This window comes from Poecilia formosa, unplaced genomic scaffold, assembly GCF_000485575.1.
Source record: "Poecilia formosa unplaced genomic scaffold, Poecilia_formosa-5.1.2 Scaffold125, whole genome shotgun sequence".
Lineage (NCBI taxonomy): Eukaryota > Metazoa > Chordata > Actinopteri > Cyprinodontiformes > Poeciliidae > Poecilia > Poecilia formosa.
The window spans coordinates 289140-306050 of NW_006800064.1; the positions used below are offsets into that span (position 1 = coordinate 289140).

The window sequence follows — 16911 nt, forward strand, 5'->3', positions numbered from 1 at the left end:
ATGCTTCACCACAAAATGCTACAAAATAAGAGACCGGGCAGAAACCCAGTAATCATAAAGGTAGCCAAAATCTTGCTTGTTGGTGCAGACTCAAATTCAATTTGCGTTGCTGATGAAGGAGCTGCCAAACATTGTGGTGAGAGGGGATTTGTTAAACCCTGATAAGTTCATTTCTTCAGCTTTTTGAGTATTGTGATTGACCTCTTCATGAAACAAAAAGGCAAGACCTGGTAAGGCCTAGCAGCAGAGTGAGGAGGACAAAATGTGTTTAGGGTTTCAGACTAAGAATTGGCTTTGATACTTGATAAGTACTTGCATTCTTGTCACATCAGCAACATCTTCAGAACTTCCATCTCAGAAACATTGCTTCACATTGTCCATCACGCTCTTTCTCTGCATTATAACAGTCACTATGGTTAGATTAACTTGACTAGATAATTTTGTGTATAAATTAAATATGTCTGTCTTGCAAAATACCTTCAGAATACAGCTGCTGTAAACTGAATTGAATCTTTCAAACTTTGTCCACTAACAAAATACGCGAAAATTTCTAACCTCCTGCAAATTATTTTAGTTTCTCTTCAAATTCAAAGCTGTACATTGGGCGATATTAAAATCACTAACGTGTGTGCACCAGTAACAGGGGCATCAGTACCATCAGTACCACAGGTTCCACAGAATGGATACTGTACAGAACACGTGTAGTACTGCAGGAGTAAGGGTGTTTATGGTTAGTGTTTTGAATAGACTACATACTGAACAGCTCTAAAGAATTCCATTGTTTCACAATGTATGCTTTTCTTTTTTTTTACAACAAACCACACTCTCCACGGTTGCTTACATTGAAAACTGAAAACATGTGCTTGTTTGAAAAACCAAAGTAAGAGATTTAAAGCTAATGCACATAATAAACTGAAATCAGTTTGTAATTAAAGAAAGATGCACATAGCTTTCTGTCATTCCGCAAGTGCTGAATTTATTTTTATTTACTTACAAACTGTATCTTAAACCAAATGACAGATTCCATCTCGGAGCACTTTTCTTTCTTTAATCCCCCTGAGTGCAAACATGCGTGGGCTCATCTCCCTGGGGATGAGGAGGGGGGGGAAGTCTCCGGTTTCAGGCAGCAATGCAGGCAGGTCAGAGGGCAGCCTTTATAATGATCTAATAGAGGACGCCTGTCAGTGTCCTGGCATCTCAGTCACAACTCCCAGGTCACAAGCGCCAAGCCACAGCTTGACATGGAGCCAACTCCTTTACCACAGTAAAACACACAAGTGTTGCTGTTACAACATTACAAAAAAAAAAAGCTTAAACACAGAGAGAATTCAAGGGTAGACATGACCTTTCTATCACCGTCTGAAATGTTTCAGATAAACAAACACTGATATCCACGATGCAAGTTGCACAAACCCAATCGTGGTAGTACATGTTTCTCCAAACCAGACTGCGTCTCGTTTCAGATGCCGGGTCTTGGCAATTAGAAAAACCTAATCACAAATGCCTCAGAGCATTTCAATAAATGGATAATATCCTTCTGAGTCAAAACAAAACTTCCAATTTCCTGTGGGATGCATGAAAGGGCTGGTGGAAAGTGTTTTAAAAGCAAATGTCAGCTGAATGACAAACCAGGCCAAAGAACGGTAGTTTCAGCCATTGCAGGAAAGCTTTCAGACAGTCAGTCACCACAGAAAACTACATTATATACCCAACATCTCCTGATCCGAATAGCAATAACTCTGGGTAGAGCTGCTGTAATGAGAGAAATGTAACGCAAAATGGATTCTCATGGTTGTGTAAGAAAGTTAAGTAGCTCACGCAAAAAGTTGTAAAGGCACTGAGTACAATTTTAGAGTTTGAAACAAAGCATGACTTAATGATCAAACACTGGCTTTGTCTTGTTTCCCTCATTGCTTGTTGTTGTGCGTTCTGAGCGGTTCATGTCTGCTCACCAGGCTGCCTCTGGCTTTCACAAGTTTTATTACTGATGCAATTATCATCACTGCAAACTCACACGTAATAAAATCTCCCTACAACTGCAAACTCAGGAGCAGAAACAATCACTTACTGCTCAAATGAGAGAAAAAAAATCATCAGCTTTATAGTTTGTGAGTTGTTATTTCTGAACAGATCAGGCTCAACTTTGCAGATGATTAGTAGAATCAAAGAATGCTAACGTTTAAAAGTTCCAAAGGTGCAAAAATGTTCCATCATGCCATTTCTTCAGTTTACAGTGTCAGCAAGACACTATAGCTAAAAGACAGGAGTTTTATTTAACTGTGTAAAGTATAAAGTAGTGGTGCCGTGTTAATGTTGCTGTGCTCTCTCTGTCAACTGACTGGAAGGCTGCTGCTCTTGTACAATAACTTTTCCATATCATTTTAGCTACATATGAACCACCAGACGATACAACTCTTAAACTATCAGGTTGAAAACTTTTTGAACAAATCAGTGTAATAACGCAGAAATAAAATACTACACTAGTATCCAACTTTAGAAGTATTCTGAAAAAAAAAGAAAAAAAAAAGAAAAAAGGTATCTGCATTTTAATAAACAAAAACACTGCTTGGCTCTGACTCCGTTTGGCCCATCAAGCAGCAGCTTTCCTCCGCACCAAATTGTTTTTCTTTCTTTTTTTTTTAATTCATCTTCCCTTTGAGTTCTGCATGACAAGATAGAAACTACCTCACATCTTGTTCAGAAAACATTTAGTGATACTTAGAGCAAAAATAAAGGGGTCCTAAACATTCTTTGGAAATAAGAGCTCATGCTCAGCCACTTGTAATTTCCCCGTACAGCTCTGGCCCCCTTCTTATTCTTCATACAACCCACCATCCTCTTTAAATCTTGCCGACCTCTGCTAACCTCCCTTCTTTAACAGCCTTTAAGGCTGGATACATGGGTGTGAATAGGTGGTATTTCAGCATTACTAGGGGCACTAAAGAACGGAGCTGGCTGGCCAGGGGCCAAATCCCCATGGTTACCCTGGTGCAGCGACTGCCTCTTTCCTGTGTGAGCCCGCCTGTGACTAAATCACCTCTGCTCTGCATGCATGGGAGACCTGAAGGAGTCGAGATGAGTTAGGGTGGCAATCATTACAGAGTCTTGCACACCTCTGAACCACCCCAGCAAATAAGTAGCAGATTTGCGCTTTAAGTGAGAGCTTGCATGGGGTAGAGACAGGGCATGAAAAAAAGCAAAACCCTAAAGCCACTAGTTCTTCTTGGGATGAATCCCATATTACCCCTTGACCGTCGCTTTTAGCCGTTCACCAAGGGTTGGGCGTCCCATGTCAAGCTTTATGGAGATGTTGATTTTAGGAGACGGATCCTGTCCTCACTACCAACCAGTACCTGGTTTGAAGACCATGGCATCACTCTGCTTGGTTGACCAAGCAACACCACCTGACCTAAACCCCATAAAGAATGTATGGAGTACTGTCAAGAAGAGTATGGACGAAACAGCACATCTTACAGTGTATATGAACTGAAGACAGCCATTAAACCAACCTGGTCTTTCTTAATCCGTCAGCATATCACACACTCAATGCCATCCACCTTTGATCCCTGTCATTTATGCAAGGATTCCCGACAAAGTACTGAGCACATTAACTGCAGGCTAACCATTCCTCAATCAAAATATGCATATTTTGTGCTCTTACATAAAACAATTCTGAAAAACCAAGTATTTTGGGTTTAATTAGCAGCATCCAACTAAAAGAACTTGCTCAAATTAATGTAATTTCAATTATATTCAGATTTTTTTGAGGATCACCTGTTTTTGTAATTCAACAAGTGGTATCAAACTCTTGAAGGAGTGTCATTTTTTTGTAAAATGTTTAACACCTAAATTCCATGTCACGATACAGAGGAACTGATATTGGTCAGGGAAATGGGATTCAGCAATGAGCAACACAGAGTTTCATTGGTGCAACAATTTACCCCCCTTGCATGATCTCTGTCCTGATGGTGTGATAGCACATGATTTAACAACACTCTCACATTCAACTGAAAGTAACAGATTGTTGCTTCTGCATACTGAAAGAAAACCAGAAGACATGGTATCACTGGATTTTCTTTTCGTGTGAGACCTCGTTATCTTTTCTTTGGAACTGAAACAAATCTGATACGCACAATCAGATCAGACTTTTTTTTTTTTTTTTAGCAAACAACATCCTAAATCTAACACTTACCTTTTATTTCCCCCCCAAGTTTGACATGAGCAAAGAAAGGAAGATATTCCGATAACATTTTCATTCCAACAACCCCCGCCATCACTGGCTATGACTCATTCAGGTAGTGATGAACCAGCCTGGTCCCAATTAGTCTTTTTCCACTTCCTTACCTTTGACTTGGCTCTCATAGTCTGCGATGATTTCTTTATCCTTTTTGAACCTCGGTGTGGACATTGCTCCCCTCTTCTTTGCGCTCGAAGCTCGTTGGAAAGTTCTTGGGAAAACTGTTTGTCAACAACAGAGCGGAATATCCTACAGTAGCGGACGCATCCTGCCCGTGAGGAATGAACGGCAGAGCCAGAGAATCCGCGTCAAGAAAATGACTATGTGAAGATATTCAACTCCAGCAGTGACGTTTGGAGCGAAGAAAACATGAGCCTTTACTACTGCAATGTTCCTCTTCCCTCCGAGGTGGATACAGACAAGAGCCAATGCGCAATCCTCTCCCAACCAATGAGTCTCCGTAGCACGGAGCAACAGCAGCGCTGCAGGAAAAACAAAAAACACACAAAAAAAAAACAAGCAGAAAACAGTCGCGCAAGTTTCAGGGGGTCTCTGTTAGAGAAGTGGCTCCAACAGCCCGACGAGGGAAAATGCCTCGCAAGTCAACTTTAGTCCGTAGAGAGCGAGCTTTTTTGGAAATGGTTGCCCAGTCTGGGACACGCACACGTTACCCCACCCGCTTGCTTTCCCCACGACGGTTTGTCCACCCCCTCCACCTCCAACTCCAACTCCCAGCACGCTCCGAAGCAGACAGGGCAGGCCGAACTGCAGCAGCTGGAGGCAGGCAGGAACACAGAGCAGGAGAGGGGGGTGGGTGGGATCTGCTCTCTCACTCACTCCCTGCCAGTGGACACAAGTGACACTCATGCCTACTCCCCCGCCCCCCCCCAAAAAAAAAAAATTAGATTAGATTTACGGTGAGATTGTGCAAAGTATTTCATTAAAAAAATAAAATAAAATTCTAGAGTTACTGCTTGGATCAAGACATTGCACTCATTAAAAGATTAATGAGTAGGATCAAGGGGAACTTTATTGATAATGTTTATGTAACACTGCTGTATTTCTTAAATAAATAAAATCTACAGGCTGTTCTAGTGCTGGAGAAGGCCGAGCTTGACAGAAGCCCCAAATTCCTCCTTGGCTTAAGGACACACTGAATCCAATAGATTCTTGTTTAATTTCTTGGGTGAAAAGTTTAGTTTTTCCCAGAGTTGAAGCAGCATCCGCTGAAGCTAAGCTAAACCAGAGCGCCATCTTGAGGCAAATTTGAAGCACAGTTGATCGAGTATGCTAGCAATACTGTCTGTGAAAAGGAACAGGGTGTAGAGAGCTTTATCGATTAAGTTTGAATGGCCAAACTCGCTGCATCTAAACCTCAGATAACAAGAGCAAGGCAAAGAACCTCGTGAATCATGTCACCTATGTTTGGGAATCCCATGGAAGAGTCTGGCTTGGCTGTTGCCAGGAGGATGGCACTTGCCTGACAACACTGTCAACTTTAAAGTTTGGTACCGAGGGACTGTTCCAGTTCCAACTCTCAGGAGTTGGGGCGGATTCTTGACTCCAATGGAAAGAACTTCTAATACTGTTGCGTATGAAAACACTCGACAAATATTATGCTCCCAACTATGGAGGAACAGTTTGAGGTTTGGCTACTTCCTGCTCCAACAATGAGTGCAAACCAATGGATGAAGCAATGTCATAAAAGACATGGATGAGCAAGTTTGGTGTTGATATAAATATGCACTTTAATATTTTGGCTGTATGCTTTAAGTAAAACCATAAATCAAATCAATCAATCCATCCCCTTTTATACAACACTCCACTTTATTTAATTGCACCATTTCAAAAGGTCCATGCAAAGCAGAACTAAAATAAATAGAAAACTTAAACCTCAAAATATTAACAGTTGAAACATCTAAAAATCAACAACAATTTTTAAGCTTCTCATAATAAAAAATGAACTGTATTTAAAGTTTTTTTCCCCCACACAAAATCTAAATGCATATTAGTGTTTTTTCCACACATAATGTTTAGTAGATTTTAAAAATCACAGTTTCCAGTGTATAAGATACAAAACAAAACAATATTAAAAAAAAATAAAATAAAATAGGGACTCTGAAATGCAAAGGCAGTTTACAATTTGTGATTTCTAAATGCCTGTACATTCCACAGCTGTAAACATCTCAATAAAAATATACAGAATTGATACAAATAACAGCAAGTTTACGATTTGACAACAGAAATGTTTTTTTTTCCAAGACCAGCCTCAGAGAGTACATCACCAAGTTCACTATGTAAGTAGTACACCACTTTTTTTTCTGCCACAAACAGCATAGATAAAAAACATTTATTGTTAACCATGTTAAGATTTAAAAGCACCAGTCAGACAGTTTTGAAGAAATTCTCTTCAATGACCTCAGTGAACCTCTCCTTCATCTGCTGACGAAAACCAGAGTACCATTCGAGCAGCCTCCTCCTCCGGTCCACCCTTTGCTCCTGACTTATTCCTCTTTCCCTCTCCAAGATGGCTGGCAGCTCTCTCCAGTCGCTGACGAAGATGAAGGGCGCCCCCGCTGCTTTGAGGAGACGCAGCGGGGAGCTGGGACCTGCAGCGCAGTTGCCAGGAGTGAGAACGTCTTCCACCACGGGCACCGAGCCGTAGGAACACGCCTCATAGATGCGGTAGCACTCTGTGTTGATCCCCACCGGGCATAGAGTGAGCTCGCTCTGAGCCAGAGCCGTCTGATAGCGCCTCAGACTTTCAGTTGTTTCCTGGGGAACCCACCTAACGCAAGAAAGGAGAACAGATTACATCATCAAAATGTGCACAAACCACCTGGAAATCGATGCTTTGAAAAGTTAGGCAAATATCATTTTGAAAATTACAACAAAACTGACAATGTCGTGATTTAAAGTGTTTTCATTTAAGAGGCTTTAAATCCTAAATAAGCAGAGGGATTTTCAGTGGATTTCAACACTGAAATATACCGCATAAAAAAGTGAAGGTAAAAACTTTAACGTCACTTTAATATGGCAAGCTACAAGCACCACAGGCCAACAAATAAAGAAATAAGTCATGGGATGAATATAAATGCATGTTCATTTTAATAAGATTGAATTCAAATTTATTAGGTGGTAAAAATCATAGGGTTTTGATTCTAAAGGCCTCAGTAGTTATTAAAGCTTCTTAACAGCTTTAAGCTGAAAGGGAAACAAAAGAAATCCAGTTGGCTTTTATGCTTATTAAAGATTGTACACCCTCTCACAACATTAGCATTTTTAACATACAAGTAATATGGTCTTTTCGAGGTTCTACCATTACTTAAGTCTAACATTTAATTAAAAAAAAACACGCACCACAACTTCCACTATAGAACAAATGCAAGGAGGAAGCTAAAATGAAAAACTTTGAGAAAATAAAGTGAACTCTAAAAATCCGAGACAGTAAATATGTGAAACCATGGAGGCTAGAAGAGGGCACCTTTACTTCATTAAGCTTGCTGACATCATTAAAGATATATGTCATTCTCACCAGTCCAAGCTCTTACTCCAACTGATACAAAATTAACATTTTCTTTCCTCAAACTATGCATTACTCATGTTTTCTAATTGAATGTGTTCAGTTGTTTGCAGATTGTTTCATTCTGCTTTTAATTTCTAGACTGCCCTTGGACTTATGGGCTCAGTCAAGCTGGGGTGGATTATATATTTCTTCTAAATCATGATATGCAACCACAAAACAGAGGCAGATATAGTACAAGCAATGAAGTGATAAAAACTGTTCTAGTTTGTTCATCTATAAAAAATAAGTCAAGACCTACTTTTCCCTGGCAGTGGTGAGGCATTCCTTATCTAGGCCAGACTGTTTCAGCACATTCATCAGTACTTCCCTGGAGGAATTTTTGTAAACAGTACCCAGGAAGTTGCAGAGGTATGGCCGATTAGAAGTAATCAGCTGTGCATTAGGCCTGATCATAGGAAACTCTCTGTATCTGCACAGAAACACAAAGACAACAGCAGCAGAATTGCTACACAATCATGTTCAGTTACAGAAGACAGGCTCACAAAACTGGATGTGCCACAGTAAGGTCCTTGCATATGTATTAGATTAAAAAGAAAGGACATACGTGGCAACACCGAGGGGCCACTGGAAGACGTCCTTGTCATTGACCCACGGGCTGTCGTAGATCAGGAACAACAGATCCACAAATCCGCCGTTTCTCTTTAAGTGCGGGGCGATCCAGTCATTGTTGCATTGCTCATTGCCCAGCAGGACCACGGCCACATGGGACACTGTATTAGACTGAACCAGGGCTTGAACATGCTCCAGCCACCTCGTCGAGTAAGAAACTTTCTGCTGCTCGCGACCGTTGAGAATCAAAACCAGGCTGTTCATTTCCAGGGGAACGTGTCCCTGAACCACTGCTGGGCCGGTGTAGAAACTGAACGCAGAAAAAGTTGGTTGGTAACGAGAACGAGTTCATCGGTTTTCTTTTGTCTTCCAGTGGCCAAGACATGAAGTGAAGTATGTCAACACTAAAAATCTAATCAGGGAGTTTTACCTGAAATCAACTTTTCCAGACTGAATCTCCCCTTCCCTCCACTGTGCCACCTTGTCAGTTGGGTTAAGGGGTCCTTCTAAAATATGTTCCCAAAGGTACAGCCCTGAGGAAAATGTAATGCAACATTTCATATTTTTTTAAAGTTAAAGCTTCCCTTTCTAAAAAATACACCATCATTCATTTGGCACTCAACTAAAAAGCTGTAAAGACAATGGATATAATGTATCCAAAAGAAAATATAAGATAATTCTTCTATTAGAAATTTTGAATAGGATAAAAAAACACCATTAGGTAAAAATTTTTTATTGTGGTCCTGTTTTATTTTGGGAAACTAATGTAGACCAAAAATAACAAACATTAGATGGTGTATAAACTGAGACTCACTTTAATTTGTGTGTTGGAATTAAATGTCGATGGGCATATTGTAAATAATTTATAATATTATGTCATTTGAAACTTAATATTCAAATGACACAATTAAATTGAAAGACTGCATGTACTTTTCCAATGTGTGCTTGAGCTGTATATGTTTGTACAGCAAACAATGTGAGAATTAATCAGAACAAAATAATCAAACGTTTTCAAAAGCTGCGCTGTTTAAACTTTGTTCATTTTTCCAGAGCGTACAATAGAAGTTTTTGCATGTTCTGTTATATTACGTATGACGCCTTTCCTTTTTCTGTGTGACCAAAAACTATTTGGTATTTTTTTTTATTTAGCTGCATTTACAGGTTTTTATACCCAGAACAACAAAGCGAGTACAGAACCACAACAGATGAACATTTGATCAGTCTGAGGAAAGCACAACAGAATCTAAGTTTTAAAGTTTAATTGTGGGACCTATTCAAAATGTAATAAAAAAAATACAATTTTAGCTTCAAAACTATTAACCATCAAAAACAAACCACTGAGTCTACCTGATTAATAATAGATTACTTACAATAGTGATCAAAGATATGAGCAGCCAATTATAGTCAACACTCACAGCAATTAAAACATCATATTACCCTTTAAAAAAAAATCTACAGTTGTGATCAGATGGTATCCACCCATCACAGTCATGAATATCATGTTAATTTTAGGATATATTTAAAATGCATTTGAAGTATTCTTTTAGGAAAATGAAATTATCAACATCAAACTTCAAATATTTTTAAAAACAAAAACTGAGTGTACAAGTTAGAATTTAATTCACACAAGTTCAAAAGTATTCTCCCAGCCCCAATTATAGTTGGTCAGGTTGCGACTCAAACTTCTGGGTTAATTATGGCTGAACATTTAACACATTTCTAGGACTACTACTACTAGAGTTCATTCAAACTGGATGGTTTCCTGTCGCAGAAGTGACTTCTGATTTTATAGCAATAATACCTAGCTGTTAGTATAATAGTTTTCGGATCTAGAAGCTTCTAAAGTATTTTTTATCACTGTGGTCAAACAGCTAAAACTCAGAGCTGTTCATCTGTGCAACTGCAACCTTTGACATCGAAGCCATTCTTTCTCAGTTAACAATCTCTCAATAAATGGGTCATTTATACTATAAGGTGACCTACCGATGGCAGCCTTCCCCCAGATTTGAACCTTGTATCTTTTGGGCTTGCTCCTGTCGATTCGAGCCATGTACTGTTTGAAGGCCTTTCTCTTCTTGTTCAGAGCAGAGTTGTACTCCACCTCTTCATCCTCCCACGGATTCCACTCATCTGCAACAAACGGGGCTCCATCTTTGACACCACCTAAAAACAAGACATGGTTTCACTCTGTTAACTATTCACTATATTTTTTGGAAGCATTTCCTGCAGCTCAGACAAAATAATGGCAGTTTTTTTGCATAAGTTACCCGCTGGTGCGTTACTCTCTTTCTTCACCACCCTGTGAACGCGGGAGATTACTTTATTGCTGAAGAACACATTATAAGCGGCATACAGCGAAAATGCCACATATGCAAAAATAATAAGAAGAAACAGCTTTCTTTTTGGTATTTTCATTTTCTTCTCTTAGCTCAGGTTACCATTGTGCGGCTAATCTCCGTATATTTTGCTCAAGGACCCTTGTTTACATCACAAGGACCCCTGCCTACAACTGACTTACAAATTGCCTGAGCTAAATGCGTTGATTAATCTAGACGAATCCAAATAAAGGCATCACTACATTTTGTTTTGGTTGTGCAGGTATATTTTAAAATAATTTTTTTTGATAAAGTCATTTATTATGGGTGAAAGAGCAAGAAGAGCTCCTTGGTAAAATACGAAACCGTACCGTTACATAGACGGAAGTATTTCTGGAAGGGCAGATCAGAATAGTCCGCTCAAGCTACACGCAAGGTCGCGTCCCCAGCTGTGGGGTTGAGGTGTTTTTATTATTTGGACAAAGATGATGTCCACCGTTATTCGCCCGGGGGTCTTTTCCTCCTACTATCAAGTAACCAAACACGGTGTTAAAAGCCTGGTGTTACCTGGAGCCAAGGAGCTGCTGCCTGCTGCTGGTAAGGACGAACAGACACACTTGCCACCGGCGTTTCTTAGTTTTGTGACGTAGTTCAAAAGCTTCAGAAACTTTTATTTCCTTATATATTGTGTAGTTAGTGTCCCTGTAGAAAATGGAGATCTATTTCTTGTGAGTTAATGTAACTCTAATTTACAGTGCTTCGAAACAAGTGAATACAGCTAGCAGAATGTAGGTGTGATTTTGGAAAGTGCAATTATATGACCTGATTGAACAGATAAGACATGAAAAGAAAGTAATGCATAATTGTGAAGTGAACGGAAACTCATTCATGACTTAAAATTTTGTAAAAAAAATAAAAACAAATATGTGTGGTGTGCATTATACTCAGGAGAGACTGTTGAAAGGACATGTAGTTATTCACAAAACTGAGCTTAATAGAGGAACGTTTTAGGAATAAAATCATGGCTAAAAGAAAACCACAAGAATTCCAATTTGCTATTTGTCATATGCCATTTAGGTGGCACAGCAAGTATTTAGAAAAAGTGTTAGGAAAGTTGACTTTGCACATCACCCTGTACACACCACCCCCACTGTGAAGCATGGTAGCAGCAGCATCCTGTTGTGGGAATGCACTAATTTAGCCAGAGACAAGGAAGTTGGTCAGAGTTAATGGAAACTGGTTGGAGCTAAACACGGGACCAAATAAAACCTGTTCATAGACTGCAAAGGACTTGAGACTGGAGATGAAGTTCATCTTCATTACTTGACATCCCTAAACACTAACCCAGAGCTACAATGGAACAGTTTATGTCAAAGGATACTTGTATGTTAGTAGTAAATGTAGGACTTTTCATCCATTTGACAGTCTAAACTTGTAGATTATCAAATCCAGTCTGACTACCAGAAGTCATCTAATTTCTAAAATCAAGATAACACGATATTTATAAGTCTTTATTGCTGAAAATAAGCAAATTTGCTTAAAGCCATCATGATACTAAAAGCACCTCATGATGCTTTTAGCATCACGAAGTAGCTAAATTGACTTGACCTGGTTTGTCTGCAGCTCCTATTTTAAGTATTTTTATTTGTGTCCAGCTCCAGCAGGAACCCGCCTTGCCCACACAGACATCAAGATTCCTGACTTCTCTGACTATCGGCGACCCGAGGTTTTAAATCCCCAGAAGTCCTCACAGGAGAGCAGTGAGGCCAGGAGGGCCTTTTCCTACCTGGTGACCGGAGTCACCACCGTAATTGGCGTGTATGCGGCCAAAACTGTGGTCACCCAATTTATCTCCTCCATGAGCGCCTCAGCGGACGTTCTGGCCTTATCCAAGATTGAGATCAAGCTGGGCGACATCCCAGAAGGCAAAAACATGACCTTCAAGTGGAGAGGGAAGCCCCTATTCGTCCGTCATCGCACCGAGAAGGAAATTGCGGCAGAGGCGGATGTGAATCTTGGAGAGCTGCGCGACCCCCAGCACGACAAGGATCGAGTGCTCAATCCCAAGTGGGTCATCGTTCTTGGAGTGTGCACCCACCTGGGCTGCGTGCCCATTGCTAATGCAGGAGAATATGGGGGCTACTACTGTCCTTGCCATGGTTCACACTACGACGCTTCTGGAAGAATTAGGAAGGGACCTGCTCCCCTTAACCTTGAGGTTCCCTACTACGAGTTCCCAGATGAAGAGACGGTTATTGTAGGATAAATACAAGAGATCTTTAAACTCCTCCCTCTAATTTAAATTTAATATGTTAGTTTGAGGGGGACATAAATGCAAGTTTGCTAATAGTAATTTGCAAAGGCGCCATTATATCTTAAGTGATTCTTCACTTTCTCACTCATCATGATTTGTTTAAAATATTGCCTCTGCAGCAATAAAGTACTTTAATCATGAAATACTGTCATTTGTCAATGCTTTTAGTATCTAATAACACTTAAAGGTTTCATTGACCCACAGAGAGCCAGAAAGCAGGATGTAATTTTCCTGGAGAAAAGGTTATAACAGGAGAATAAGTATAGAAGAGGCAGATCTGAAACAAAAGTGGAATTAATAACATTTAAGAATATTCTTAAAACAACCTGTGAAAACAATTAGCCAAGGGTTTTTTGAAAACACTCATTTATTAACAGGCAAGGCCATGAGGCAGTGCTAGTCATTCACATTTCATATTAGTTCATTAATAAATATTAAGTAGTGACTTCATTACTTCAATTAAGGCAATCGAATTCATTACACAGTGATATATTTCAAGGATGTTTGTTATTTACATGATTAATGGCTTATAGCAATGAAAACCAAACTTTAATGTCTCAGAAAGTGACGCCACGGCTCTTTTTGCATGAATCACTGCTGTCGTCTCATCTACCTCGTCATAAAACTCTATAGGTCTATCCATGTCTTTAGATCAACCAATCCTTTTGACCATTAAACTCAGTGACACCATGGTTATTAAACCAGGTACTGGTACTTCTGGTAGTGTCGGCATATCTGTGAAGCTTGTCAGCAGAAGGCAGCAAAAAGTGCTCCAAAATTTGATGGATGCAATGACCTTAGACTTGATAAAATCCAGTAGATGCTTCTGGTGGTGTTTCTTAAGCAGGAGTTTAACACAAGGAAAACAATATTCGAGAAAAGGATATTTTTCCTTGTGTTAAAGCAGAAGTTTTTCTTGTACTACACACCCTGGGTACGTCTGTATTTAGTGGCTCTTCAAATACCGACTCCACCTGGTGACCACTCCCAGTTTGGAGTTCTTTAAATTGCCCCAAACTCTCAAAATGGCTTTACAATCTTATTAAAGTTCTACTAATCTCTGTTGCTTGTGCATTTATCAACGTTGCCTTTGCCTTCCATTTAATTTTGAATTAATTTAAGTAGAACTAGCAATCCAAATTCTCAGTTTCTTTAAGAAACATTTTGTTGGCTACCAGCCTTGTGAAGGGTGTCGGTGGCTGTCTGAAGGACAGCTGTCGAGTCCACATCATTTCTGTATTGAAAATTATTTTAAACCTATCCTATTTTTTTTGTTCTAATTTCCTCAGAAATTAAATTTCATCCATAATCAAAAAAACAACTGAAAACACTTGAAATATATCACCCTGAGTGTACTTTGTAGTGAATGTTAATTACTTTTGCAACAGCAATCCATATGCCTTTCAATAATATTGTGACATATTGAGATGCACTTGACCCATATTCTTGATATTATGAGCATTTTCATGATTAACTCCATGATTTAGAAAAAACTATTAACTAAACACACGGGTATATAGTGATGTTTCCCATCATCATGTCTGTCAGGCCATAATTTCCCCATTACATTTAAAGCCAGACTGGTCTCTTCTGGCTCTTCAGTGCAGGCAAAGGCATAATAAATAATTCCTTCAAGTAAAAAATCTGGATTTTTTTTTTTTTTTGTCCCAAAACATACAGCACAGTTTTATAACAAAATGCTAACTGGTTTATTACTGATACATGATGATTGTGTTGGCACTGCTGTATTTTTTTACAGTTCATATTTTTTCTTCATGGTACCATTCCTCTGAGCCTGTAAGCCTTTGGGTCAGCCCATTCAGTTTTTGGATGGACACTAATCCACATAGTGCACCTCAGCCTGGAGCTCCTTAGAGATGTACCCGATAAGAGCCGCCGTGGCCTGCTGCTTCAGCATGGAGTTGCCCATCACCAGAGCGGTTAACTGAGCCAGGTCGGTCCACTGAATATCTCCCAGGATCACCATGAGATCATCATACAGCTTCTGCTGCTGCTGAGGGCTGAGCTCCATTATGATCTGTGGAAGCGGTCTGAACTGCCCACTGGTCAGCCAGCAGCCAAGGAGACCACCCACAGCACCACCTAAAGGGAAGAAAAGGTTTCTAATTCTGATGTGGAGGACCGGTGCGCCGCAAAGGTTCATAAGCAAGTTTAACAGACTTACCCACAGCTATACCGAGGGGACCACCCATCAAGCCTCCAGCGAAAGCGAGTCCCCCTGCAGCTGCTGCTCCCTTCCCAGAACCTTTTACTGTGGACTTGATCTGCTGATTGGCAGACAGCTCACAACACAACTTCATCACATCGTCAATTCGAGGGCCCATTCTGTGGATCACAAGTGCAATGTTTGGTTAAATATTATATATGTCTGTATGTGCCTTACAAAGTACCAGAAATACAAATAATCTCAAGTTAGCATCATAGATTGAATTGTGTTGGATGTTTTATTTACAAAAAGAATGAAACTTTGGTAGAATTCAGATATTAATAAACAGGACCAGGATATTTCTTATGCAAAAAAAAAACAAAAAACAAAAAAAAACATAACATCACATAAACCAGGATTTTTGAATCCTCAAGAGTTTAAAGCTAATCCAAGGTAATAATAAACAATTAACAACAAACCACCTGGTAAAAACCTTAACACAAAGAACTAATGAGCAATATATCACGACAAAAAGGTGCTCTTTAGTAAATTTGTCTATTTTACAGTCATTTTGCTATAGAAAAAACTTTAAAAGTTATTAGAATTTTTTTAATTTACTTATTACTTTAACCTGGTCGTGTCAACAGCAACAATATAAAAATATATTAATATTTGTTAATATTACGACTACTAATGTTATTGTTGTTGATGTTACAACTGTATTTTTTGTGTTAATTCAACAATTATTTTGCAAATTAAAAGTTTACAACAAAAAAAGGACATGTTTAAGTAACTGTGATATTTACAGAAACCTATATGGTACCGAATACACTCTGAGTCCGTATGGTAAAAAAAACCTTACAGCAGTTTATGTTTAGTCTAATCAGGTCAACATTTATACATCAGAGAAGCATAACGGTAAGGCAAAAAAGCTAACACGTTATCAATCGCTCCATGAACTACATCAGATCGTCGAGAGACACAGACAGCGGCAAAAACCTTAGTGAAGATTTATAGCTTACCTTACTGTGGAAATAAGTTGTTACTTATGTATTCACAGCTTATTTTTCAGTGTTTTTAACTCGATCAAACTTTCTGTAAAAACCTTATTCCTAGCCTCCTAGAGGCTCTACGTGATTTATGTGCGCGACTTCTTTTGCCAACATGATTCTTGAGCTTTCACATGCAGTTTCTATGCCGCAATGCCTGCTGGGGGAAACTTTTATGCTACGTTCAAGAAAATCCGTCATCTCTCTTGTGTCGATCGTTGATCTCGGCTGTGCGTGTTAAAAAGTCGATTTGACAAATAATAGGGTTCAACTCTTTAAATATTTAACTGCCTATGGTTTCTGCTGACATTGAACTGACTGACTGACTAAAACCAACTGGTTGTCAGACAAATTGTGAGGCTTATTATGCGTCTCTGCTTATTTCAAAACCCAAATAAGCAACTTCTCGTTGAAAAACAAGCGCAAAAATATTTACCCGCGACTCATTAAATGTGTAAGCGACTTTACAAAAAACAAACCCAAAAATGCTCATAATAATCGGACTTGGCGACAGAAACTCAAAATAGTTTCTGTTTTTCCAGCAACAAAATGCGCATCTCTCTCCTCCCTCCATTGTTTACATTTCTGTCATGGCGATCAGCTGCTGCTGCAGCAGGGCTGTCTCTCTGCTGCTGTCGCCTAGCAACGGTATTCTGACTAATCATTTTGTTTATATATAACTTTATTCCAAACA

General features: G+C 39.4%; 4 protein-coding genes across 6 annotated transcripts in view; 1 reads left to right on the forward strand and 3 right to left on the reverse strand.

Annotated features, from left to right (window-relative positions):
* srgap1a (SLIT-ROBO Rho GTPase activating protein 1a) overlaps window positions 1-5094 on the reverse strand; it is an 81678-nt gene extending 76584 nt beyond the window's left edge. Inside the window, exon 1 of one of the 3 annotated variants that reach the window (XM_007561326.2) lies at window positions 4345-5091. In XM_007561326.2, the coding sequence (XP_007561388.1) occupies window positions 4345-4408 (64 nt within the window). In that variant the 5' untranslated portion in view covers window positions 4409-5091. Of the gene's footprint in view, window positions 1-4344 lie in introns of all 3 variants that reach the window. The other 2 variants (XM_007561328.2, XM_016676043.1) reach the window with 2 other exon arrangements.
* A 946-nt stretch (window positions 5095-6040) lies between these two features.
* rxylt1 (ribitol xylosyltransferase 1) lies at window positions 6041-10870 on the reverse strand. Its single transcript, XM_007561329.2, has 6 exons — window positions 10640-10870; window positions 10356-10535; window positions 8803-8905; window positions 8368-8682; window positions 8062-8232; window positions 6041-7025 (listed from the first exon to the last, which is right to left on the reverse strand). The coding sequence occupies exons 1-6, from the start codon at window positions 10785-10787 to the stop codon at window positions 6623-6625; spliced, it is 1320 nt and encodes a 439-aa protein (XP_007561391.1). The 5' UTR covers window positions 10788-10870; the 3' UTR covers window positions 6041-6622.
* A 206-nt stretch (window positions 10871-11076) lies between these two features.
* Window positions 11077-13144, forward strand: LOC103144378 (cytochrome b-c1 complex subunit Rieske, mitochondrial-like). The gene is made up of 2 exons (XM_007561330.2): window positions 11077-11284; window positions 12343-13144. The coding sequence occupies exons 1-2, from the start codon at window positions 11173-11175 to the stop codon at window positions 12951-12953; spliced, it is 723 nt and encodes a 240-aa protein (XP_007561392.1). The 5' UTR covers window positions 11077-11172; the 3' UTR covers window positions 12954-13144.
* A 206-nt stretch (window positions 13145-13350) lies between these two features.
* On the reverse strand, window positions 13351-16372 carry LOC103144379 (protein C19orf12 homolog). The gene is made up of 3 exons (XM_007561331.2): window positions 16191-16372; window positions 15187-15347; window positions 13351-15104 (listed from the first exon to the last, which is right to left on the reverse strand). Exons 2-3 carry the CDS (start codon window positions 15344-15346, stop codon window positions 14839-14841), a joined length of 426 nt encoding a protein of 141 aa, XP_007561393.1. The 5' UTR covers window position 15347; window positions 16191-16372; the 3' UTR covers window positions 13351-14838.
* Between the last annotated feature and the right edge of the window lie 539 nt (window positions 16373-16911).

Bases quoted from the DNA above. Each gene is read 5' to 3' on its own strand.
- LOC103144379 (XM_007561331.2), bottom strand. From the start codon at position 15,346: ATGGGCCCTCGAATTGACGATGTGATGAAGTTGTGTTGTGAGCTGTCT. The intron at 15,105-15,186 runs GTAAGTCTGTTA...TCTTCCCTTTAG, and splicing joins TCCCCTCGGTATAGCTGTGG to GTGGTGCTGTGGGTGGTCTC.
- LOC103144378 (XM_007561330.2), top strand. From the start codon at position 11,173: ATGATGTCCACCGTTATTCGCCCGGGGGTCTTTTCCTCCTACTATCAA. The intron at 11,285-12,342 runs GTAAGGACGAAC...ATTTGTGTCCAG, and splicing joins GGAGCTGCTGCCTGCTGCTG to CTCCAGCAGGAACCCGCCTT.
- rxylt1 (XM_007561329.2), bottom strand. From the start codon at position 10,787: ATGAAAATACCAAAAAGAAAGCTGTTTCTTCTTATTATTTTTGCATAT. The intron at 8,906-10,355 runs GTAGGTCACCTT...CATTTTCCTCAG, and splicing joins CTGGGGGAAGGCTGCCATCG to GGCTGTACCTTTGGGAACAT. The intron at 7,026-8,061 runs GTAGGTCTTGAC...TTCTTGCGTTAG, and splicing joins CTCACCACTGCCAGGGAAAA to GTGGGTTCCCCAGGAAACAA.